The sequence below is a fragment of the Perca flavescens genome, chromosome 15 (genome assembly GCF_004354835.1).
Source record: "Perca flavescens isolate YP-PL-M2 chromosome 15, PFLA_1.0, whole genome shotgun sequence".
In the NCBI taxonomy this organism is placed as follows: Eukaryota; Metazoa; Chordata; class Actinopteri; order Perciformes; family Percidae; genus Perca; species Perca flavescens.
The window spans coordinates 29,903,848-29,930,086 of record NC_041345.1 but is presented as its reverse complement, the minus strand read 5'-3'; the positions used below and the strand labels follow the sequence as shown (position 1 = coordinate 29,930,086).

The window sequence follows — 26,239 nt, the reverse complement described above, 5'->3', positions numbered from 1 at the left end:
TGGAGGACATGATGTCCATATTATCCAAAAACAATTTGAAATGTGGACTCGTCAGACCACAGCACTCTTTTCCACTTTGCGTCAGTCCGTCTCAGATGAGCTCGGGCCCAGAGAAGCCAGCGGCATTTCTGGGTGTTGTTGAAATATGGCTTTCACTTTGCATGGTAGAGTTTTGACTTGCACTTGTAGATGTAGCGACCAACTATGTTAAGTGTCAATTGTTACCAAAGTGTTCCTGAGCCCATATGTTAATATCCTTCAGATAATGACGCAAGTTTTTAATGCAGAGGGATCGAAGGTCACAGGCATTCCATGTTGTTTTTTGGCCTTGCTGCTTACGTGCAGAGATTTCTACAGATTCTCTGAATCTTTTGATGATATTATGGACTATAGATGATGAAATATGTAAAAATTCCTTGAAATGGTACATTGAGAAATGTTGTTCTTAAACTGGTGGACTATATGCTTACGTAGTTGTTCAAGTTGTGAACCTCGCCCCATCCTTGCCCCATCCTTGCTTGTGAACGACTAAGCCTTTTGGGGATGCTCCCTTTTATGCCCAATCATGACCAATTAAGATGTTCACCTGTGGAATGTTTCAAACAGGTGTTTTTTGAGCATTCATCGACTTTCCCAGTCTTTTGTTGCCGCTGTCCCAGCTTTTTTCAAATGTGTTGCAGGCATCAAATTCAAAATTAGTTATTATTTGCAAAAAAAATCATTTTGAGCATTAAGTATCTTGTATTTGTAGTCTAATCAATTGAATATAGGTTATAAAGGATTTGCAAATCATTGTTTTTATTTACGTTTTACACAATGTCCGAACTTCATTGGAATTGGGGTTTGTACATGGTTTATTTTAGCCTGACAAGCCAGACCCACATCAAGATGTTGGGTTTGGGAACTCACCATTGGCAGGGCTCAATCCAAGGGGCAGGATAAACGGTTGTCTTTCAAATTCCCTCTGCACGCAATAGGATAGAGCTACAACCAGACAGAGCAACGAAGAAGGTAGCGGAGCTAGTTGATAGATTAAACTTTTGCCGTATGCAGTCGTCATCACTCCAAACACATCTTCCTTTTTTAAGAATGACTTCAGTGCCGTTCTTTGTTCTTTTCTCAAAGAAAAGCTGAACTCCAAGTCTTCCAGAGTCTCAGCCAAAGCTGATTTGAAAGACCGCTGTTCGCAGGCAACAGCCATCTTCTTTGTCCTCAAATAGCAGGGAATTCACGCAGAACCATCGCAACTCTGCCATCATTATGTTAAGCCCGCCCACCGACTCTATACACAATGTGATTGGCCTGATTAGAGTTTGGTTTCTCCAGCTTGCAAGCCAACGGAGAGTTGCTAAACGACCCAAATTACATTTGCAGCCACTAGGGTGGGTCTGGATTTCTAGGCTAGGTTTATTTGGTTTACAAGCTGAATAATGGTACATAGAGATGCATTACGTTTCACTGGGCAGGAAGGGAATTTAACTAAATGACTAAACTCTGCTTGGGTTCCCCCCCTCCCTTTCTTTTTAACATCAGGGCGAGTGGACTACAGATTAAAAATAGCCTTTTGGTCATGCGTTTTAATGATTTGCACTATCCCCTTCTTAAAGAATTAAAGAATATGCTGCTTCAGCTTTTAAAAGCTAAGACAGATACAATAAACTCACTGTGAAAAGATACAGCAAAAACTTAAAGCTAGTGGCCAAGAAAGTTGCATGTTCTATCTGGATCTACTACTCAAAACAAATATCAGCCCCTTTGCACCGACAGTGGTTGTACATCTACAAGAAAAAAAGACTAGTCACATGTATCAGGACTAAACAACATTTTATTCTGTATTTATTCAGAACTTCTGTACAATACCAACATTTTCTAGACCTGGAAATTATCACTTCTGTCAGTAATCCGGGCATTATAGCGCCACAGAAGAACCCTGCATTAAGCACAAGTTACACAACACAACCAAACAGGGAGAGGATCTCTTCACTTCCACTTCAGGAAGTGTGTTGCAATCAACATTTTGGCAATCACATATATTCTGCAAGGAGCTGCTTCTCATATAACCATTCTATAACATAATAAAAAGGAATGCCCTATATTAGTAATCCCATTTGAATCTTTAGCAACCTAACCTCTGCCACTGGACCAGGGTTTGACAGAACATTGACAGCAGAGGCAAACTTCTCTTCGCCCCAATCAACATGGCTGTAGAGAGCTAATGGAAGGCAGAAAGGAAATACAACAAGCACAAAAGTCATTCATTTGTCTCACCATGTTGAATAAGCTTCTTGAAAAGAGTACAAGAAGGGTGGTATGCTAAAAGGTAAAGCGTATGTATTCAGACTTAAAGGAGTAGTTTAAAATGTTTTGCTAATACACTTCTTCCCTTTCTGGTGAAGCGTATAACGTGAAGATTGATACTACTCTCATATTGGCTAAAGCACAGCTTAGCACATATAATTACACTAGCTTGGCTGTGTCCAAAAGTAACAAAGTCCTCCTACCATCACCTCTAACGCTCATTAAAATGTATTATCATTTTGATAGGCTCATTGTTGAATCCCTACAAAAAAAAAACAGAAGTGTGAAACCAAAGTTTTATGGTTGGTTACATACGGGACTATTTCTTGGGACATAATCCTCCTGTAAAATGACAAAAAATTTTACACTTTTGTTTTGTAGAGATTAAACAAGGGACATATATTGTGTTAGTTAGTGAGCTGTTTCCAGTCTTTATGCTTAGCTAACCTGTATGTACTCTGGAAGAGTTACTGGTACTGGTTACTCAGTATAATCATTAATCCTCTCCATACTGGCTGGGAAGAGATCCCTTCTTAATATTCAGTGCAGAAATGCTTTGCAATTCATTTCTGCATTGAACATTAACACAAAGCTCCTTTTAGCATTCAGCAATCTGAGTCAGTCAAATGAAGTGGGAATCTTCTGATGTTACAGTCCTTTTAGTACAAAATTCCACTTCCCACTGATATTGTATTCAGCATGGAACCACCATAACTCAGATCATTCCTGGCACGAAGACAGCAATAAACACACACCTGACTACAGGACGGACATACCCACTTGATTTGTGTAACTCGCACGGCTGAACTTGAATGACGACTGTAGTTTTAGTCTTATTTCTTACAGTTAAGACGTACTAGAAAAGGGATCTTTTCACAGCCAGTATGAAAAGGTGGAATAACTACAGCAACCAATAACACATTCAACGAGTACTAAGTATTTAGATGGACTCTATCCCTTTGGAGTGTTTTCTCCACTCATGAACTCCTAAAAACTCTGCTCCCTTCTCTTCTTTTCCTTACTGTGATCACACTGCAAGAAATGCTGACAAGTCCATTCATTTCCTGTGTCGTTGGTGAGTGAAACTTGCCCATGTGCACGTAGACAAAACAAACTGTAGAAAAGGGGTGGGATATCCAGATTTCTTCATTGCCTTACTTCCCCTATTGCTGCGATTTTGTAACCCAAACCCAAATCTGTGTCAAGCTTGCCATCTAGTGGTGAAAAGCATGCACCTGAAATGACAAATGAATATTGGTAACAGGAGTGAGTACAGGCTTTATTGTTTTTTTTCCCCTCAAACTATTCAAATTAAAGAAACTGATACCAAGGTAGTAAAAGCCTTGATTTGCTTTCTGTTTATACGTTGGTACAGATGCAACCAAAGCCTTTGCTTTAGGCCCTAATACAGACACAACAGCGCGACTGTTAAGTCTCAAGTTACTTGCAGTGTGAACACATGGAAAGTTTAAAGTGTGTTATAATAAAGTTTATAAAAAAAATAAAGTTTTCCTTGCTTCTATTAGTTCCCCCGAGCCCGGGTGGATGTAGCTAAAGCATGGGATAGTTTGGTTTATATTTAACGGGTTAATCAGAAGTGCCAGCAACCCAAAGAACAGCAGGGTTTCCAAATGAACAATGCACCCTACAAACTGACAAATTAGCATTAGTTTAAAAAAAAGAAAAAGCATAACAAAAGGGTATAAAAGTGGATGTCAATGAAAGCGACACTTTACTGTCAATTCAACAGCACTATTAGAACTGAAAGAACTCTTTGTATAATACACAGGAATCACTGTGTTCAGACTAGTGAGCTGTTGATGTTTTATGTGGCCTGGTTATAGAGGCGGATGAGGATAAACCAAGCCAGAGGAGACAAGGCAAGGGGCTCGTGAAGCCTTGCCACTTCCTCCAACTACCTTCCTTTTGTTAAATGGTCTGTCTTTGCTTCCTACCTCTTGAATAAAAAAAAAAGATAAGAGCTACTTTAAAGGAAAGCCTGCTTTCATAAACACCATCACCTGCCACTGCTCTAGCTAACTCAGACTCTCCCAGCATAAGGTCCCTTTGTCTGACCCAAACCTGCCTCAACTTCAAAGCCAAAGTGAGAGCCAGGCCTTGTTGATCCCCATCAGAGACAGTCTTTCCTAGGTAAAGAGTATAAAAAACTGACTGGGCGTTAGTTTGGGCTTGTGGGTCAAAGTGGAACTGCCGCCAATATCTGTATATATGCATTCAAAGGTTTGAGCCGTAAAACAAATTTTTGTATCCACAAGCAACAATGGCTGGTTAATCTCAACATCTTACAGGCATTTAGGCAGCCAACAATTTTTAGAATGGATCAGGACATCAAAATGACAGCTGTTTAGCTACAAAAGTAGCACAAATACACTGCTCCAGGCCAGAATTTCCAGCACTTGACTAGTGGTGTTCATTTTTCACCATCACGAGGGCACTACCAATTCTTCTCTCTCGGAAACGTCCATACAACAGAAGCTTGATTCCAACCCTGAACCCTGGACTCACCAAACTTTGACGTGGGCGTAGCATTCTCTTCTGTGATTTTGTTCCTCCAGTGCAAACATAACAAAAAAAAGATCCCTTTGTCTTTAGTTCTTGGCCTGGCTTTGAGTCAAGCAGTGTGCAGGGAATCAGGGCTGGGAGCTGCCCTGGCTGTCGGGGTCCGTCCCTGAGGAGCTGGTGTCTGAGTCTGAATGGTCGTCGTTGTGGTTCTCCTCCGCCACGCTTTTCTCACGTATTCGCCTGTGGGTGGCACTGAGGCGAGTCAGCAGCCCCTGGTAGTCAAAACGACCACGCTTCTCGCCAAAGGGGTCCTGGGTAGAGCAACAGATAAAATTGCGGGGGCAGAGGTGAGCCAAGCCACTCAGTAATAAAGCTTGTAATGGTACGTGCATTTGTCCTGATGAGTTCACTACAGTAGGGGTGTAACATATGGCTACCATCTGTGTTTTTAATCAGGAAAATATCTAGCGCTGCAAAAATGAATAGATTAATTGATTGCTGTCAATTATTTTTAATCGCCAACTATTTTGATAATTTAATCTGTTTGAGTAATATTTTATGAAATAAAAAAAGTTCTCTAAAATTCTGAATCCAGCTTCTTCAATGTGAATAATTTCTAGTTTCTTCACTCTTCTATGACAGTAAGCTGAATATCTGAGTTGTGGATAAAACAAGACATTTTATCATGTTGGACTTTGGGAAACACTATTTGACATTTTTCACTATTTTAGACATTTTTTAGACAAAAAAACAAATTCATTTACTAACTTTTCTACTAATCATTAGTTGCAGCCCTAAAAAGATCTCTATTTATTTTCTGTGTTAAATGGTTTTATACTGTAATTAAAAATATAAATATATGTTTTAGTTTAGGTGCTCACAAAACAATATAACACAGTATTTCAACCACAAACCTTTGTGCCATTATTGGTGTTTATCTGTTGAAAACTGATGAAGTTATTGGAGGATGAGACTCGCTCAAAGTCTGAATAATAAATACACCTCCATGTTATTGTGTTAACATTTTGGCAAATCTGTATCGTAAAAAGTCCTGCTGTTTCGCTACATCCCGACAACATACATAAGCATGTGCGGAACATAAAATCTATAGTTCCACCTGGAAAGACATTTGTCTGCTAGCAACCATGCTATTCAGGTTAGCTCTGGATGTAAAGCTCATATTGCAAGTGTTCTCAGTATAATAAATTCTAATGAAAAACCATGAGCATTTAGATTTATAGTTGGAAGTCTCATGGCGCGTTCACATCTAGGCGTTGTCGGTGCGATTACATTGAAAGCCAATGCAAAGAAGTGAATAGACGCAAATTAGCGGAGGCGTGAATGACGCAATGTAATGACGTGAAGACGCAACGTTTACTACCTGAAAAAGGCAGTGAAAATCACTGTGCTTTTTTCTCCTCCGGATGATGTTATTAATCCAGACACAACACTGTTTCATTGTCCAACATATCTTGGACTTTTACAACAAGTACAAAGCAGCAAAAGTGATTATTTTGGCCATATTAATGACGGAAAAAACGCTGTTGGTGCCTACAGCTCTAATGAGCCCGCAAATATGATCGAAAATTTGCTTTACCAAGGTGTGAACGCTCCATTATAGTTTCGTAGTGATTTATGTGTGCTCGCTCTCTGGAGACACAAAGACTCTATGTTCCACCTTTTGTGAAGCCATCACCAGCTCCTGTCCTGTATGAAATAGCACAAGCTGCAGTAATCCACGAAATTATCTAATGCCTCACCAGTTGTCCTCAGCACCGGTCCCCAGGGCTACAAAGAGCTAATGAATTGTGGAATAACTTTCTCTTAACAGAGAAATAAGAATTTAAATTTTTTTTATTTAAATATTCATGTAAGACAGTGGTTCACATTTATGTTGTGTTTAAACACCCTACCGCTAGAGGGCTATGCTGAGACACACCACTACTGTCCTTTTTGTTGGAAGCTAACAACTTAGCTATGGCTGAACTTTGGCCTACTTTAGCATATAAAAATTTGCTCACTAAGATCCATAATCCAAAACTGGCAGTTTGAGTTTCTGTGTACTGAATTGTTTACCTAAAGTAAACTTTGACTTTTATGAACATTATGTCTTTTTTTAAAATCATAGTTTTTCTAAAATTATACTTCAAAATTCCCAATATATCGCCTTACGCACAGTATCGAAATATATTGCAATATATTGAATCGTGACCCATGTATCGTGATACGTATCGTATCGTCAGATTCTTGCCAATACACAGCCCTAGTCTGTAGATTCCTTCATGCACAACTCCTCTTCTTTTGCATGTTTCATACGCAAATGTTTTAACAGCGGCGATGTTGTGTATTGTTTAGGGTCCTCGCCACCACGAGACTAATCTGCATTGCAAATTGAGCATGTAGCTCAACTTGAATCACCTTCTTTTGACTCAAAGTACTGCCAAACAACACTTTTTCTGCTCACGAGTTCCATTTTCACTTTCTCACAGCCTACTGCATTGAACGGTCCATTGAAGTAAACACCTTCTCGTAATCAACGGCGGTGTCATTAGGTCGATCAGCATAGCGCGCGTAGTGCAAGCATAGGCTTCGGTGGAAAAAATTGTAAGGTTCAGCAGAAACCGAACCACGTCACAAAGCCCAATATTCGGCCGAATCCTGGATTCGGTGCATCCCTATAACATTTTGACATGCTTTCTCATTCACTTGAAAGGGAAAGCGCGTCCAAACTTTTGACTGGTACTGTATATTGGTAAATCTTTGCATTATGAATATTTATCTCACAGGATTTCCATACATTGTCACCAAGCATATTAAATATGTAGAATATAAGAAAATGTTAGATGTAGATGGATTAATATAAATAGTATATAGTCACCTGCATGTTCTGTCCCTGTAGATGCAGTCTCTCTTTGCACACTCCCTCGTAGAAATCATAGTATTCTAGGAAGGACTTCTCCATCACACTCCTAGAAACACACATGAAAATGAAGAGAAGTGAGAAGGACAGGATAGAAGAGCACAGAGGACATATGTTAAAGAAGAGTAAAAATTTGTTGGACAATTATGTTGGTCTCACCACAGAGCTTCAGGACAGGGGACTTTGCCCTCCAGCATGTCACACACAGCCACCCTCATGGTTTCATGGCGGATACACTCGTTGTAGTTCTTACTGTCCCCTGGGTGGCGCTCCTGAAAGACACACACACAAAGAGACCGTAATCTTATATTGAAACTTTAACTAAAGTGCATTCAATACAATACAAAAAAGAGATGACCTGCAATCTATACAGCCGGTCATTCTGAATTAGGCGTAACATTGCTATATTGCTGGTATCAGCTCATACATACAGTAGTTAAGGTAGTTAATAGGGGTGTGCAAAAAAAATTCAAGATTCAAGATTCAAGCTCTACCGATTCAAAATTGATTCATAGAATTCCAAAAATCTATTTCATATTTTTTTTTCGTTTTGACACTATTGTCCTGAAATGACATTACCTCGCCATTCCCATAGATGGCGCTGCGTCAAATTCACACTGACGCCTGGGCACTGTTGTCATAATAAGAAGAAGAACGAGTGCAGCGGAAGTAGTTTAGTCAGCGCAAACAATGGCAAACCTCACAGAAAGAATTATTCAACCTGCTCCATCCTCACTGAAGGCGAGAGTTTGGACACATTTCGGCTTTTATAACCTCGATGGGAAAACAGAACTTGATGGGAATCATGCTATATGCAGGCTTACTAAAGTTAAGTATTTTGGAAACACCACAAACTACATGGTACGACATCACCCAGAGAGTGACATTAAAGACGTGGACGAACAATAACCTAAAGCTAGTGCTAGTCAACCAACGCACTCTTTCAATGCTCTAAACTCCCACCGTTGCGTCAGAGAGTGTTCTCAACTGCCAGAGACATTGTAACTGCACAGCGGAGCATAGTCACTCCAAAACACGTAGACCAGTTACTGCAAAAGAATGAACAGACACACACACAGACACACACACAGTACCTGTTCAAAGCCAGGTTCATTGTGATAGGGGTTCTCTGTCATCAGAGACTGGATGGAGATGAGAACAGATGAGATACTCTGGGCTGGGCTCCATGCTGGGCCTGTCCATGTCCTACACACACAAACATTTTACAGTACCTTAAGCTTACAGTGTATTAACTCCAAGTTGGAAGACAGAAGCACATTAAATAGTAGGGCTGAACAACCAGAACCAGAATTTGATCAAAATCACAATATGGACTATATCCCACAATATCCTGATCGCGGGTGGCAATATTTGTTAAAGGCAAATTATTATTTGAAAATATTATTCTCAATGAAATATCGTGGTGCTGCATCCCAGCCTACAAATATTTTTCTACAGACAAAAAATCTTGATGATGTGTATTGGTCCGAATATGATTTTTTCCCCCTGGAAATACATCAGAAAAAGTGGAGTTGTCTTACATTTCTAGACTAGACTTTTTTTTATGTTAACACACAGACAACAACAGATGTCTCCAACAACACGAAACGAGTAAAACGTGTGTTGCCCTCCTAACTGAAGCGAGACACCGTCCGACCCTAGTGCCAGGGCCTGAAACCTGGAGAGACACAGTGATTGTCTCGAACAAAGTCTCAGCTTGACTCAAGCCAGCTGATGGTCGCACTGCATTCAAGTGCAAAGGCTGGTTTTAGAACGTAAGTATTTTTCCAAAAATGAGTCTTGAAAGGGGGGGAAGCATCTTATTATCAGGGTTGTCTTACATTCGGACCAATACGGTAATAATCATCACCATCAGCCACACGTGTTCTGTTAACTAGAGGGTGGATCTGAATATTAAAATATTTGTTCTATGGGTAGGTATTCAATTTTCAATGTTGGGATTCGAATATTCGTTGTTTTTGTTTTAAATATGCATGCAATGTGTTGTTTTCAGGCGATTTGATTAAAGGTTAACATAGTACGGCCGTGGATAATGCAGACTTGTCTGTCCGAATTGTAGGGTACGAGTCCCGTAACGTTACAGTAACAGGAAACTTATCTGCCTCTATCGCTGCTATGAAAATGTTTTAATCACAAAGTAAAAAACAAAACACAAGCACTGAACTGCTCGCTTAGTCTCTTTTCTTTCTCCGTTTTTCCGTGAAATATAAATGTTGATTTCCCCCGCCGCTGCTGCGGAAACTTCAAATATTCGCAGTTGAAAAAGCACTGGAGTTCAAAAAATGTTATTCGGTACAGCCCTACTGTTCATAGAATAAGCCTTTAAATCAAGCTGTGGCGTCTGGCACTAAAAACGCCTCGAACCGGCATGCACTGGGCGGCGATCGTCGGTGATCGATTCTGCGCAGGCCTGGCTCATCTCAAACTAACCTAATTACATGTGTTAGAGAATCCTTGGCTCTGATTGGTTGTTTATTTTTGGGTGCGGTAAAAACTTGCAAATGCTATTGTTTTTTTTTCACAGATTATCTGTCTCATGTGCTACTGTCAGAGTATAGTTTCAGTTTCAGAAAATATGACAAAACGGTATTTTTATAGAAGTTACCTACTTAAATTAATCTATGTGGAGACAAATAGGCTTACTAATCAGGAAAGACATGAATCCTGACTCACCCCAGGATGCTGAGGCAGACCTTGCCATTGCGGTAAAAGTTGGGGTTGAAGCGGACAGTGTTGTGTCCGGTGGTGATGAGCTTGACCCGTGGTGGGTGGATGGGGTAGTCGGGGGGGCAGCGGAACAAGAAGAGGAAAAAGCCGCCTTCGTACGGTGTGTCAAACGGCCCCGTGATCAGGGCATGGATCTGCAGTAAATGAAGAAAAATTTTTGGAAAAAGGAGATGTTTTAAAGATTTGGTGGTGAGGTGTACAAAGGGAGAGAGGGATGCTGTGGATGAACAGACCATGAGTAGAAAATCTGACCTAAAAAGCAACATCCACATCAAATGAGGAAGAAATGTACAAATGGGAAGAACATCAAGTTTGAGGGATTCCATGACCTAAAAACTTCACTTCTTCCCTGTTTGTTAATGGTGGGTTACTCTGTTATTTCAACTTTAGTTGGACTGGAAACCCTGTGTCAAAGTGTTACACATATACCCTGATACTGCCACAACATGCACACAATATTACATTGTGCCGAATTGTTTTTATTTGTACTCAAACATGTAGGTAAGCTGCTACATTAGGTATCTTAAGTCTAAACTGTAAACTGTGATGATAGTTACACTACTTGACACGTTGACTCCAGGTAACTCCTGGTGGCTAGCTGGTTCTGGCTATCTCAAAGTGATTTAGCAAATTAATCTATGAGAGGGACCGACTGAAAAAAGACTGTGCACACTACTTTATTCCGTCATGTAGCCAGGTTGCAGATATCATCCTGATGTCTTGTCAAAATACAAACAGCAAGAGCAGATTATGTCTTATGTATCATTAAATATTAGGGGTGTGCAAAAAAAAAAAAGATTTGTATTTGAATTCAAGCTCTACCGATTCAAAATCGATTCAGAGAGTTCCAAAAATGTATGTGTCTACTGCAATTACATGATACTTTATTGATCCCCAAGGGGAAAATCAAGGTACCAGTAGCTTACAGACATCACACACACACACAACATACACATACATTATAACAGGATGTTAAAATAAACAAATCCACATGAATAATATGGACAATAAAAGATACTAAATAAAAAATCTGCATGAATATATATATATATAAATTACATGGGAAAAGTACATGAATGAATGAATCGTTTTTTTAATCGAGAATCGTTTTTGAATCGAAAAACCGATACTGAATCGAATCATGAGCCTAAAAATCGCAAATTAGCTTGGCCATGACCGGCGACTGGCAGGTCAGTCTGACATATGCCGATTTTATGCCGGTCAAATGCACTCGGGCGCCGCATGGTTAACATTGTGCAAGATCAGCGCACCGCCGCTCAATCAACTGTTTATGAAATGTTATAAAGTCGATATTATACATGGCTCTGCAGAGCCGTCTGCTCTACTGATCTCAGCCGCTCTCTCTCTCCCCTCTGAGGCTGAATAAGTGGAACATGAAAACTGCGGGTCCCGTTAAATATGACAGCTACAGTTTATTGGAAAATAGTGCTGGGCACACTGACTTTGATGAATTTTCGGTTTATCAGACCCCAGATGAGACAAGAAGCTAACGTTAGCGAACGCTGTGGTGACGGTCCCTCTGCCTCTGACGTCCGGCTGCAAGAGACGCTGTATTTATAAAAAAAAAAAAAAAAAAAAAAAGAAGAGACGCTGTATTCCTCCGACATGCTGTATTAACATTACTGTTTGAATTCCAGGTTAGTGGGGATGCATACCGCTCAAAACAAACATTAAAAACGTAGTAATCTTTCCCCTGCGTTTAGTTTGTTGCTAAACTGTGTGTGAAATGAGTGGTGACGTGATGTTTTCAGGTAACGTTACTGTTGACGTTCAAACAGGCCTGCGTGTGTGTTTTGAGAAATATCTTTATACTGCAAGCCTATATTTATTATATTAAGTTGGATATTGGATGTGAAAAGAAGGAAATGGTTCTAACATTGCACTTTAGATGTGTGTGAATTTCCCACACCAGGAGTAATTTATATAGTTCTATTTCATAGTGATCAATTATCTATTCAAAAAATGTTCTATGCAAAATGTAAAATGTTCTATTAAAGAAAAGATAGAAAATAAATATGTGTGTGCTGTAAAGTGGTTAGAAAAAATGAAATCGCAATCGGCTAAAATTGGTATCGGCTGGCCTAACTCAAAGAAAATCGTAATCGGCCTAGAAAGTAATCGGTGCATCTCTAATCGCAATCGAATCGTGACATTTTCTGAATCGTACACTCCTATTAAATATGTATTGTTATTATCCTATTATAACCCTGAACTTGAACGGCCTCCACAGTCACCAGATGTCAATCCAATAGAGGATCCTTTGGGATGTGGCAGAACAGGAGATGTGCATCATGGATGTGCAGCAGCAAATATCTGCAATAACTGCGTGGTGTATCATGTCAAAATTTCTGAGAAATGTTTCCAGGACCTTGTTGAAAGGGGGTCCAACACAGAACTAGCAAGGTGTACACAATAAAGTAGCCAGTGAGTGTATGTGGCTAAGTGTATTAAAAGTCATTCAGATTTAATCCGGATATGATAAGCGTAAATGGTATCACAGCCTTGTCACAGGGGACCTGGCCTTTTACCTTGGTCATGTCTTGTGGATCAGGCACAACAAACATCCCTGGTGGAGGTTCCTTGTAGATGGACATGATATCCCTGCAGAAACAGATAGAAAAAAAGAAGGGGGGACAGATGAGGTTCCTGAAAGGACATTGTTGGTAGAGATGGAGAGAATCTTACATATAGATATTACAGAGATATCGGTCCCTAGCCGGGCGACAACCTTGCTATAAACTAGGGCTGGGCAATACATTGATATTATATTGATATCGTGATATGAGACCAGATATTGTCTTAGATTTTGGATATCGTAATATCGTGATATGACATAAGTGGTGTATTTTACTGGTTTTAAAGGCTGCATTACAGTAAAGTGATGTACTTTTCTGAACTTACCAGACTGTTCTATTATTTGCCTTTTCCCCACTTAGACATTATGTCCACATTACTGATAATTATTTATCTAAAATCTAAGTGTGAAGATATTTTGTTAAAGCACCAACTGTCAACCCTAGAATATCGCTGCTATATCGATATCGAGGTATTTGGTCAAGAATATCTGGATATCTGATTTTTGCCCTATCGCCCAGCCCTACTATAAACTATTTTCATTGGGGCCATTTTTAGAAAGAAATTTGTAATATGGGCGAACTGACTCTTTAATAACGTTTTACTGATTAGGAAGCAACGTGTCAAGTGTTAAACCAAGCTAAATTAATGTGGTCCGCGTAACGTTATTGTCTAAAAAGGCAGTAAATGCTGAAGTTTCTGGAAATTCCCCTTGACGTTTCCAGTGATAGCTGAACTTAATGAAAAACTTTTACTTTCGATTTTACTCACGTAAAAATCGAAAGTACACAAATGTTTTAATTACCTCTTTATCCTCAGAATGCACTGCTGGGAAGCCTTCTCGTTGTCCCAGTCCGTACTGAGGGTCGGATCCCAGGAAGTGGCGTGGATTTGGGACAGAAGGCCCGCTCCTGCCACCCCACCGACCCCTAACCCAACACCGGAGAGAGGTGAGGAGGCGTGTACGGTCGGAGACATGGCCACGACTGGCGGCGAGGAGCCGGGGGTGAATGTATTTCCAAAAGCGGCTGGGATAGCAGTGACAGTGGACATAGGGGCCACCAGAGCGGTTAGGCCACTCTGTGCGACTGCTGCGGGAGGAGGGGAGGCCGGGTTAGAGCTGGAGTGAGCACCGCTGGCTGCCGAGTGTCCCCCCGGCAGAGAATTGGCCAAAGTTGGCAGCAACGAAGATCCACTGCCCTGTCCGGTAACGCCTAAGCCAAGGGCTCCGCCGCCGGAGTGTTCACCAAAGCTGTCCGCCATGGCTCGCAAGCTAACAAGCTAGAGTAAAACCGTTGGTGTTGACTAAATTATAATGCTAACAGTTAGCTGCATTGACAGCTGAGTGCGAAGTTACCTCTGCTTGTTTGTTGTCCAGTGGGATCAGAGAGCATGAGAACGGGGTAGAGAAGAAAACAGAGCCGAGGCCAGAAAACAAGGCAATTCTTCCCATGCCATGGTGGCTACTTATCGTTAGCTTAACGTTATGTTTTCCCCCAGGCCTTCAAAAAAGTACAAGAGTATAAAGTCGTCAGAAAAATTACCTCGCCCGCCTTGTTACGGCTTATGAAGTCGCTCACCGTCCGGGTGTTATTAGTTTAAAAGAATATGGTGTCAGAATATTGGGTTTCGAACCGACCACATACCCGTCACTCCTTTACCATAAGGTAACTTCGGAATCTGATATCTCACCAGTTTAGCTAACTGCACTGAAATGATAAAACACGGGATATCCGGTGGGAACTTCAAAGTAAAAATCCTCTATCCCTTTGGGTGTTGCAAAAGGTGTAGCTAGCTCCTAACAAAGATCATCTAGCCTATACTTTGCTACTACTGAAAGTGGCACAGCAAAAGTGTATAATTAATTAATCAACGTAGGCCTATAATAGAAACCGTGGTAATCTTATAAAAAGTCCAAGCCACAGACCTGCTGACATATATAATTTGTAGACTATACCTATATGCCTGCTGATAGCAGACATCATCTTAAATGTTAGCACCCACGAATCCAGCACCTTTTGCCCTTCAACTCACCGGTGGGATGTGCACACTAGGCCTACCACTACAACACCCACGAATTCACACAATTTACAAAACATACCCAACAGGTAAAAAAAAAGTCAAAGTAGCACCATTATTATTGATGCAGTTCATTTTCTTTCTTATGAGTTAGTTATGGTTGACAACATTAAAACACTTGTTCTGACCAAGTGTTCACCTGCTAGCATTAATAAGCATTCGTTCTGAGTAGAGGACCTGTTTTGGGAGGCATGTGTCAGGCATTTGTATTACATTGCCTGTCGATCTCGTTTGGTGTTGGCAATGGTGTTAATGTTTGCATCCTTAAGAACACGGTGGACCTTTTTCACAGCAGACATGTTGACTTGTCATAGTAGGAAAAGCACAGCTTAAATTGATAACCTTAACGATGGCTCAATTCCATCAAGTGTCCCAGTAAGCTATTTCAGTGAGTCAGCATGCACAACACCAGGACCTCTCCCAAGTGCTTTTCCTACTAGGACATGTCAGCTGTGAAAAAGGTCTATTGTCACGCTTTGAATATCCTTTGGTGTTGTTTAATGCTAGCCTGGCACAGACAAGGAAGACACACCTGAGGAGCATTACCTAGCCAAGGGAGATGTGTGGGATTGGACAGGACAGATAAGCACTCCGCTGGGGTGAGAGCACAGAATTAGAGATTGGGGCATTCAGAGGTACAGCAATGTGATCAGGGCCTAGTGTGCAAACCAACACAGAAGGGCTTCCTCAACCTTCAGTCGTAGTGATTCACCTGTTGACTCACGGGTGACCCTACTAGGGGATAAACTGCAGACAGCATCACTCTTGGGAATCTTTGGTAGTCTCCTTAGTTCTTCTCTACAGGGTCACCACCTTGTCGTGGTGGAAAAGCTGATAAACTGACAGACAAAATCTGGTATAACCATAAATACTGTAATTTAATTAGCTTTGTAATGATAAAAGCCCTAATCAACTGCCAGTCAAGTTTCACAACTCCAAATGGTTTTGTCATAGCATACTGAAGGAAAGAAAATCAAAATACTGCCAGTGGAAGAAAGGAACAGCTTAACCCAACTGTAAAACAGGATAGAACATCCAAAAACATTTAAACTAAATTGTGGGACCACATTTAAGACCAAAACCCTCAACCATTTCAGTAGTTGACAGTACTAGTTCAGCACAACATTTTGGTTCTCTACAACTAGCAATTACATTTGTAAGCTGCCATAGTTGGCACATAGCCTCGTGAGACAGTCCTGATCTCGCGAGCTCCAGTTTTCAACGAGCAAATGCGAAGCAATCCATCTGGCGGAGTCAGGTTAGTTGGCACAGGCAAATACATTTGTTTCATAATTTTTTTTTACATTACACACACATGAATGCCTCTTGAAAAACTAAGTTTTATTTTTCACAGTACATATGCAACATTCTATTTTGTTAGCAATGAAAAAGATTAAAAACACTGCAGACTTTGTTTTAGTTATCCCAACCATTTATTTTGGACAGATTTTAACCGAAGTGAGGTCTTACACTTAAACTTTTGAAAAACAAAAATAAGCGCAGGAACATAAAAATGTAGGATTGGAGGTTTGTAAACCTCAGATGTAAATATTATTTCCATTTATATTTTTCCGATTAGAATGGACTTTCGGCTCATTCAGAGTTCCTGTTCTGGAAAACCCCCTCCGGATGTAAAGGAGGGAGACAGGAAAGAAGGGGTAAGTGAAGGGAGCAGAGCTGTGGGCGTTTCCAGGTTTACATGGCGAAGAGGATGAGGAATGCCACCATCAGACAGAAGAGACCCATAGCCTCAGACAGAGCAAAACCTAGGATGGCGTAGGAGAAGAGCTGCTGCTTCAGGGAGGGGTTCCTGTGGAGAAGGGCACAGAGGTGCACAGTCCAATACACCGCTAATTGAATGTTCATTTTACTACAACCAAAACAAAAAGGACAGGTATTTGCAACAATTTTGCAGGGTGGAAACAAATCTTCCGTTTTTACACAACACTCTTGTTCAAAATGTTGCCTCTGTGGCACTGGTTTGTATGCAAACATTTAAAGCCCAAGTGAAATCACTAGGGTTTGGTACCAAAAACAGTAATACAAAAGTCATTTTAAAAGTATCGTTGTAGCACCAGTATCGTAAAAAATTCGAACTATACCCAACCCTAGAGGAAGTGAGCCAAGCTAAAAATAATTTATATAAAAAAAAAAAAAAAAAAAAAAATGGGAGGTGCTTTGGCGAGATTTTGATTCATTTGTCTAATTTGAAGATTTATTCTGCAAACAGAACGTGTGTGGCTGATGGCAACATTTAGTAGTCCGAGATATTTAATACATCCATAAACTACAGTCTGTTGTATATTTAAAGTGGACCGTTTTAAGTATTTAGCAACAGACTTTTGGTAAGTGGTATGTGAGGATTCTTAAAATATCTGTACAGATGTGAAGCCCTGACAAAATATCTGACTATCAATATTGAAAGTGGTCTTGTATTTTTTTCCTCTGTTTGACTATTATGTTTTTCATTTATTATGTAGTTTGAGGAAGATAACTGATCCCGATTTATACAAAAATAAAGATCAGTTTGACTAAAATGAATGACAGTAAATATTTGGATGGCATTTAAAATAAAGCACCCGTTATGTTGCAATGTTATCACGACATCTCTAGGGCTGTCCTCTACTAAAGAAATTCTTAGTCGACTAACACTTAAAGGATTTTGTCGACTAATCGATTAGTTGATTTAATTGACAGAGCTGTGCGCTTTGAGAGGTGGTTAAGACTAGAAAAGCACAATATAAATGTAGTTAATTAACCATCTGTAAAACTGAGTTTCTCCACAATTAATCCTGCAAAAGCACCACTTTAAATCTTGTGTTTACCATAAATTTACCAAAAAAGTTTCTTGGAAATAAGTAATTAAGCATTAATAAGCATAAAAAAATAACTAATCGACTAAAGAAATCTTAGTCGACTAAGACCAAATGACCGATTAGTCGACTAATAGGTGGCAGCCCTAGACATCTCCCAACCATTCACCGCAAAGTTGCCAGACTGTAAAAGCTGGTTACCAGCTCCAACCAGGCTAAGGCTAATTGAGGAAACCAGGGGTCTCCCAACTACGGTTCAGTGCCAGAAAGCTGGAAACATTTCAACAATCTACAAGAGAAGTCTGTCGCTGTGTTACACAATTTCAACCGATCTAAGAGTTCTAGATACAGTTGCCAGTGCGTGAAATGCAGGTTGTACATGCACAGCAACCCACCAATCACAATCAATGTTGATCAATTTATCAAAACAACCAAAGCTCCTACTAGTTTGACCATAACCTGAAAATGAGGGAGTAACTGAGGAGAGCAACATAAGCAAGCCCCCTTATTTTAGAGAAAGCAACATGTATGCAATATTAATATCACTGACTTTAACCTGGATTGATAGTATCTAGTGAGTATTATATGAAGACATATGTAGGGATGGGGATTGTCAATTGTCATGGATACCATTTTCCAGACTGCTTAGCGATCCAAGTCTTTATAGATACCATTATCGATACTTTGCGCACACACTCTGCTCAGGAATAATTTCTGGTTCGCGCACCTATCTATTTTAGGGACATATTTGTTTGAAATGTGTGACTGTAGAGCACACATTGTTAGCTTATTTGTGTCAACAATAGAGACTTGCTACTACAAAGTGGTGGTGCGGTAACCATGCATGTTTTTGGTGGAGGGCTGTCTCAAAACCGCAGTCGGAGTTTGCAGCGTTGTGACTCGAGGACAATCAAAAGGTACTGCACATTTTTATTTTATGTGCAACGTTGAGGCGCTTTTTGTAGAATGTAGCCACAACTTTGATGGTTTAGCACATTTACCCATCGCAGCAAGATACCAAATGAAAAATGAGTGGAAATTCCATTCTTCTTCGTTTAGTATAAAAGCAGTTGGCAGACAATTTACTTGAATTCATTAACTTTAGACAATTTATGTATGTTTGTGCATCAGTGTTTTGATTTTAATGACATGACTCGTCGCGAGACATCCACTAGTCTCGAAAGCAGTATCGATAAGCTCAACCGGGTCCTTAATAGAACAGAGTCTCGAGACCCATCCCTAATTATACAGTATGAAAACAATGGTTTCACGTGAGTCAACCAGTGTATTTAATTACCAACTCAAAAATCTCTTCCGACTTGCTTTTTTGTTTGAATAGCATAAAAGTTCAAGAAAGGATGGTTCACAAGTAATTTTTTCATCTTTATTTTTTTAACTTATTTTCAATGACTGCACACGGAACACCCCCCCTACACATAACCATTACAAATGAGGTGATCGGTCTACTGGACCTGAGTATATTTAATTGTAGGTGCTATGAAACTGTTTTTCTGCACCTGCTATTCCCACACAAAGTTACAAAACTGTTAAATTTCAAGCACTTTCACCAGTTCTGATTAAGTTCTAAGAAATACGCAACAATAATGATCAAAAATCTGGTTTATATTTTTTTACCTTTATAATTGAATTTCCTTGTTTTGTCACATAAAAAAACAAAAATTATCATAAATGTGATCTCACAGGGATAAATTGCAAATATGAACCATAAATGATGTTATATATCATTGGTAATTGAGCTAAAGTAAACATCTCAAGTATTTTTACATAAATTGTTATGGCTGTATTGATTTAAAAGCCTAATGTGGTGGGTCCACCAGACCCGGGAACATTGGCTGTGTAACAAAAATATGAATACCACACAAGGGTTAAGTTTCCCTTATAGTGCCGCTGGCTTTCTGGTGTTTTGAAAGTAAAACTATCCTCTTATTGTTTTAAGATTTAGACCGAGACATTTGCCCAGTCAGCATTTTATTTTCTGCTAGATTAAAAATCTAGTTCTTATCTGAATGGCTTGAAGGGACCATGCAATATGTTAGTGATTGCGGAAGTGGTGCAGGAAGCGGGATGTCCCATGTAAACATGCACAGCATCTCAGGCAAAAGGTTTGGAAAGGCTTTTCTTAAAGATGATTGAAGTAATATCAGGGATTGCCGCAGCTGTAAACACTGAGCAACACTTTAGGGCTGAGTGGAAAAAATTCCTCCAAATGGGTGATCAGTTAAAAACCTTACCTGGCATAGCCAATGATAAGGCTGCCGAACACTGTTCCGATTCCAGCCCCTGAGCCGGCCACACCCACTGTGGCAGCACCAGCACCAATAAACTTGGCGGCAGTGTCGATGTCCCGGGACACAGCGCTGGTCTGGAAGGAGCGGGTCAGGACTGCGGACTGGCTGACTGGCAACAGAGCCTGAGAGAGGAGGTAAAGGAGAGAAAAAGAAAAAAATAATTATAAAAAATATAATTAATTCTAATGCATCCACTGTACGGCAGCTATAACAGTACCTTGTACCACAGTGGAATTTGACCTACTAGATGTGAGGGGTGCAAGCATACGCCAAAATTATGGTTCCAATTCCACTAAAGAAATACAAATGGTAGATAAATTGTGATGCTGAAAACCATTAGTAAACCACTACATATGTGGTCATAGATAGGTTGCTTAATAGTGCAGCATGCTTCCACACTGCAGCTATTTATTCAGAATCTGTAAGACTAGAAGTCAACAGATTTTTGGCATTTTTTACATCATCGGCCGATAGAGTATATCATGCCCATTAATAGGCAGGCACATGTGCGGGCAGCCTAGTGTTGTAGTGGAACATGTGATTGACGCACCCTGCCCCTAGAGTAAAATCACCAGCAGAGTGAGCAGACCTCATCCAGTGCCTTTGGAGAAATTCCTTGGAGAATTGTAAGGATTAAATTCTTATAAGTCTGACATGTTACTGTCAACTTCGAAAAAAAAGAAATTCACAAATAGGAGACATATTTTACAGCGCAGATTAGCTGCCTCCTGCCTCTCACCTCATGAAGTCTTGCCGACCGTCGGCAGAAAAGCCAGTTTGTCTGATCAGTTCACGCACACACGCACAATATGTTTTTACATTTTTTATTTAAGTATACAAGTGCAGATTGGTGGTGTTCCATAAATGTTTTTGTTGAGAAATGTGTAGTAATTATCAGTGTTACATTTTATCTTTCAAATTTTTCCAAAGGTTTTAAAAAAAAAAAAAAAAAAAAAAAAAAAAAGGCACATATCGGCCAAGATAAAATCCATTCCATTGGCTGACGCCGATTTCTAAAGATCGGCATCCAGAGAAAAACCCATATTGGTCGACCTCTATGTAAGACTGCAATAGTGATTATATTGGTCATTCCCAAGTACATCCCAGTATTTGTCAGGTGTGTTGACAAGAAGGTAAAACATTTCAGCACAATTAGGTGCAGGATCCTTGAAGTTCAAAGGACTGACCTGCTGCTCCACTGTGGCTTCAGGTCTGTTGAAGAGGGAAACTGAGACTGGCCGGGCGAGGACTCTGGACCCCCCACGCAGCTACAGGAAAAAAATAAAAAAAAAAAAAAAAACTATATATTAGCACACTTCCACAATGTGTCACCCTTAATACATTTTCTATTGCAAAGACCCAAAAAAAAAAAAAAAAAAAAAAAAAAAAAAAGACTAAAACTAACAAACATTTCATGTTTACTACATACTGAAGTTAAATGATGTAATAGAATTACATTAAATTGTGTATTTCTTGAAAATGTAAGGTATATAGTGTGCTTAAAAAAAGATTATCTATAAAGATATTTAAAAATACTTAACTATTTGAACCTTCCCTGGGGTTGAAAATAGTACAATACAGTGGGGGAAATAAGTATTTGACCCCTTGCTGATTTTGCAGGTTTGCCCACTTACAAAGAATGCAAAAATCTACAATTTTAATCATATGTACATTCTAACAGTGAAAGACAGAATCCCAAAGAAAATTCCAGAAAATCACATCATGAATTTATTAAAATTGATAACCATCTGATGAGGAAAAACAAGTATTTGACCCCCTGGACAAACAGCAAGTATTCTGGCTCCTACAAGCCAGTTAGTCTTTCTTTAAGACACAGCCCCAATCCGAACCAATTATCTACATCAAATACACCTGCCTCACCTCGTTACCTGTATAAAAGACACCTGTCAACACCCAAACAACCAGCATCCAACATCACCACCATGGGCAAGACCAAAGAGCTTGGAACGGACATCAGGGACAAGATTGTTGATCTGCACAAGGCTGGGATGGGCTACAAGAAATCGGAAAGCAACTTGGAGAGAAAAGATCAACTGTCGGTGCAGTTATCAGGAAATGGAAGAAGCACCACACCGTAATACTCTTTGAACCTCCCTCGGTCTGGGCCTAAACACAAGATCTTGCCTCCGTGGGGTGTCCCTGATCATCATTTAAAAGTGAGGAATCAAAAAAAAAACCACAAGGGGGGAACTGATGAATCAACTGAAGGCAGCTGGGACCACAGTTATAAAAAAAAAACGGTTGGTAACACACATACGCACGTCATGGATTGAAATCCTGCAGCGCATCGCACATGGTCCCCCTGCTCAAGAAGAATAAACATGTACATCTGCATGAAGTTCGCCATTCACCACCTGGAGCTGACTCAGAAGAGGCCTGGAAGAAGGTGATGTTTGGTCAGATGAGACCAAAATAGAACTAACTTTTTGGCCTCAACTTAACAGGTGTTGTTTGGAGGGCAAAGAACATCCATCCATTACAACCCAAAGAACACCATCCCCACCGTCAAGCATGGTGGTGGCAACATCATGCTTTGGGGGTTAACCAAGGGACTTTTCGGGACAACTCAAAAACAAATTGAGGGAGGATGGGTTAGGGCCATGTATCGTGGTTTTCTGGAAATAACATCTCCTTCCCTCAGTGCCCCAAAGCTGAAGATGAATATACAGGATGGGTGTTTCAGCACGACAACGACCCTAAGCAATCGCCAAAGCAACAAAAGAGTGGCTGAAGAAGAAGCACATCAAGGTTCTGGAGTGGCCTAGCCAGTCTCCAGACCTGAATCGATTGAAAATCTTTGGAGGGGGCTTTAAGGTGTGCTTAAAATTCGAGTTGCCAGGCGACAACCTCGGAACCTGAATGATTTGGAGGCTGTCTGCAGGGAGGAGTGGGGCCAACATCCCTGCCGAAATGTGCCCAAACGATTTTGTCACCAACTATAAAAACCGTTTGACATCTGTGCTTGCCAATAACGGCTTTTCTACAAAATATTAACATGCTGTTTGTCCCGGGGTCAAATACTTGTTTTTTTCCTCATCAGATGGTTATCAATTTTAATAAATTCATATGATGTGATTTTCTGGAATTTTCTTTGGGATTCTGTCTTTCACTGTTAGAATGTACATATGATTAAAATTGTAGATTTTTGCATTCTTTGTAAGTGGGCAAACCTGCAAAATCAGCAAGGGGTCAAATACTTATTTCCCCCACTGTATGCCAACTGAGAGGAGACTTATGAAGTGCATCAAGATAATTTGTTTAAGGCGAAGTTGTGATTAATTACCAAATGGAAATACATCACACTAAATAAATTTAGTAAACATAATATTCTTTAAAGTACACTTTAGTCAAAACCTTTACACTCATAACAGCTTTAACACACCAGATTCTGTTAATATGATAAAAAAGAAACCATCCTTCAACACACACAAGATTTTGTAACAATTTCTATCATCCAACCCATAATCTGTGGTTATAATTGGCCCATCATCAGCAATTTCATAAAGTAGTGATTGATGGAAAAATATAGCAAAAATATAGCATTTCTGCATCAATTTCCCTTTTAGCTCACCCATAGAACTACATTATGACTACCCAACTTGCACTCTGTTTAGCAGAGCAAGACAGAACATAAGCAGAGTATCCAATGTAAAAATGGAACTTTGTCCTCCACAACACCTCCATGGAGGAGATGCCCTACATGCTTCAGGGTCAGCTGACATTGAAATGCCACGAACTGTTCCAACTGTCAAAAACCACGACTGTGCTTTATAAAAACTGCGTCCTTGAAGATAAATAAGGATGCAGCCGTAATACTCTTGATCTATCCTTCGGTATCATGTCACTTAAACTTCACATTTTAGGTTCCACAGGTTGGTTTATGCTTTCTTCAAAAAAAAAAAAAAAAAAAAAAAAAGTACACACACTTTTACATTGTCCCAATAATAATAATAATAATAATAATAATAATAATAAAAAAAAGAAAATCCCAAAAGTATTACATCTGACATACCACAGCAGGAGAAGTGACAAACTTGGCGCAGGCATACATGGCTGGGAGCTGAAGAGAGAATAAACAGTTTACATCTGTAGTCAGTGTTCTCATGCACAGTCACTTCTAGCTGATCAAGTAGACAATTTAAATGTACTGGTTAAAAGGCTGTTTAAGGAATCAAACCTGAAACCTTTTAGTTATAGACCCAAGCAACTACTAAACCACCAACAGCTGTCAGACAGGTGTTGATGGGACAGATTTGTACATCCATCCATTTCTTTGGTGTGGAAATTAATCATCTACAATTCTTGAGCTTCATCTTAATGCCAAGATGAGAGCACTACACTGATCCACTTCCCAAGGGGAAGTCTGGTTTATAACTCAGGTGACTTTTCAGGGAATTAAAAACAAAAAAACAAAGTTCAGCCTAGTAGGTAGGTTAGTTTCAGTGCACACAAGTTTTCCATGCAAAATAAAATCAGTTTAAGGATAATGCCCCAAATCCCAGAAGAGAATATACAGGATGCAAAGGTCAAGTATAGCAGCAAGTTAATAGAGAGGAGCAATCCTGTCTGCTCCTCCTGGCCAGCTCAGACATAAGGCTAATCCAATTGCTTCGACTACAGCAAGGATCAACTCTACATAAACCGCTAAATATTCACACATGCTGCAGAATGAATGGCTTTAACACTCCCACTTTCAGACGTCATTAGCTAAAACCTTGAAGACATTTCTGCTTGGAAGGTGTGTTTGCTTGCAAGATGTGGGGTTCGGGAAATCCCAGAATTCTGTAAAACCCAATACGATTTTAAGTCTCGCAAGGCCTAAGGAAGGTTAGGTCGCATGATTGTGTCACCTGTTTAGACCTGGGCTTGGTTTACTGTCCTAGTATTAGCGCCGGAGCTAAGCTAAGTTGCTAAGCTAACCAGTTTGCGGACTTGAAGGTCAAAAATGAGCCATATACTGTCACATAGGGCCTGGAATGCAGGCACAGTGCACTCGCTGCTACAATAAAGCTTAACAGTGCTGTAAGGCAATGACAAGGGGCGACATGACACCACAAGTCTCCGATAGGGATGTCCTTGTAGCGGCGGACTGATTCAGACCACGGTAGGCCCAGAGTGTCAGACATTTTACATTCAAGTGTCTGTCAAGGCAGCTTGGCCGCGCTGTGTATGACCCGATGCTTGCACCAGCCGCACAACAACCACAGGGTATGGCCGAATGCACTTTACCACCGTGTCACTACTGCTCCATTGACTGTCACATAGGTACACAAAGAACACAGGTACTAATTCGTTTATAAGTCAATTCCAGGAATTAAAGTCATTGAAGGGCCGACCTAGCTTGCTAACTTAGCTTCTGAATGTTAGCAATGACAGCTAGCTTACAATAGTTTCCTGACGACTCACACGTGAGGTTTAAAAGTGAGACGCACATGCATTTATAGCACGCGCAAAAGTAAGTACAAGTAAATGTAGGAGATATGAAAAGCAAATATTACCGGTCTGTTACGGCTTTCGGAGGGTCCGGGATTATCTGTTCTCGCACACAGCGGCAGTCAATGAATGTAGGATGGGGCAGCCTGTCACCTTGTCATTTATAAGCTCAGTGTCTACGTCCTAAACGCCCATTGGTCAGAGAGAACCCTCCTTCATTCATCGCCACTCTAGCCTATCGGATAGAGCTTTATTGAATTACAATGTTTTTGACTGGCCGAAAGGTTTAAAAGGCGGGACTAAATGAACTTTCATTAATTTTATTGGACAGTGTAGCCGGGAATGACGAGTTTAATAGGAGCGACCTTTCAAAGCACATCCAGTGTCCTATGTACCTATTGGTTGGTCTATAGGAAGTCCCGCCTTTTCTTTCTTTTTTATAAATGATGTATTAAGGGTATCTTAATACATCCATGGTATGAACGGTCTTATAATACATC

General features: G+C 40.2%; 2 protein-coding genes across 2 annotated transcripts; both read right to left on the bottom strand.

The window, feature by feature from the left end:
* Positions 1-2,101: 2,101 nt before the first annotated feature.
* On the bottom strand, positions 2,102-15,442 carry ube2z (ubiquitin-conjugating enzyme E2Z). Its single transcript, XM_028599735.1, has 7 exons — positions 13,890-15,442; positions 13,039-13,111; positions 10,436-10,623; positions 8,836-8,947; positions 7,901-8,013; positions 7,700-7,790; positions 2,102-5,132 (listed from the first exon to the last, which is right to left on the bottom strand). Exons 1-7 carry the CDS (start codon positions 14,345-14,347, stop codon positions 4,950-4,952), a joined length of 1,218 nt encoding a protein of 405 aa, XP_028455536.1. The 5' UTR covers positions 14,348-15,442; the 3' UTR covers positions 2,102-4,949.
* A 1,135-nt stretch (positions 15,443-16,577) lies between these two features.
* On the bottom strand, positions 16,578-25,912 carry atp5mc1 (ATP synthase membrane subunit c locus 1). Its single transcript, XM_028600208.1, has 5 exons — positions 25,805-25,912; positions 24,319-24,366; positions 21,473-21,553; positions 20,229-20,407; positions 16,578-16,973 (listed from the first exon to the last, which is right to left on the bottom strand). Exons 2-5 carry the CDS (start codon positions 24,355-24,357, stop codon positions 16,859-16,861), a joined length of 414 nt encoding a protein of 137 aa, XP_028456009.1. The 5' UTR covers positions 24,358-24,366; positions 25,805-25,912; the 3' UTR covers positions 16,578-16,858.
* Between the last annotated feature and the right edge of the window lie 327 nt (positions 25,913-26,239).

Bases quoted from the DNA above. Each gene is read 5' to 3' on its own strand.
- atp5mc1 (XM_028600208.1), bottom strand. From the start codon at position 24,357: ATGTATGCCTGCGCCAAGTTTGTCACTTCTCCTGCTGTG. The intron at 20,408-21,472 runs GTCAGTCCTTTG...CTCCTCTCTCAG, and splicing joins AAGCCACAGTGGAGCAGCAG to GCTCTGTTGCCAGTCAGCCA. The intron at 16,974-20,228 runs GTAAGGTTTTTA...CCTTCTCCACAG, and splicing joins CTTATCATTGGCTATGCCAG to GAACCCCTCCCTGAAGCAGC.
- ube2z (XM_028599735.1), bottom strand. From the start codon at position 14,347: ATGGCGGACAGCTTTGGTGAACACTCCGGCGGCGGAGCCCTTGGCTTA. The intron at 8,948-10,435 runs GTGAGTCAGGAT...TTGTGTGTGTAG, and splicing joins GTCTGCCTCAGCATCCTGGG to GACATGGACAGGCCCAGCAT. The intron at 5,133-7,699 runs GTGACTATATAC...TGCTCTACCCAG, and splicing joins TACAGGGACAGAACATGCAG to GACCCCTTTGGCGAGAAGCG.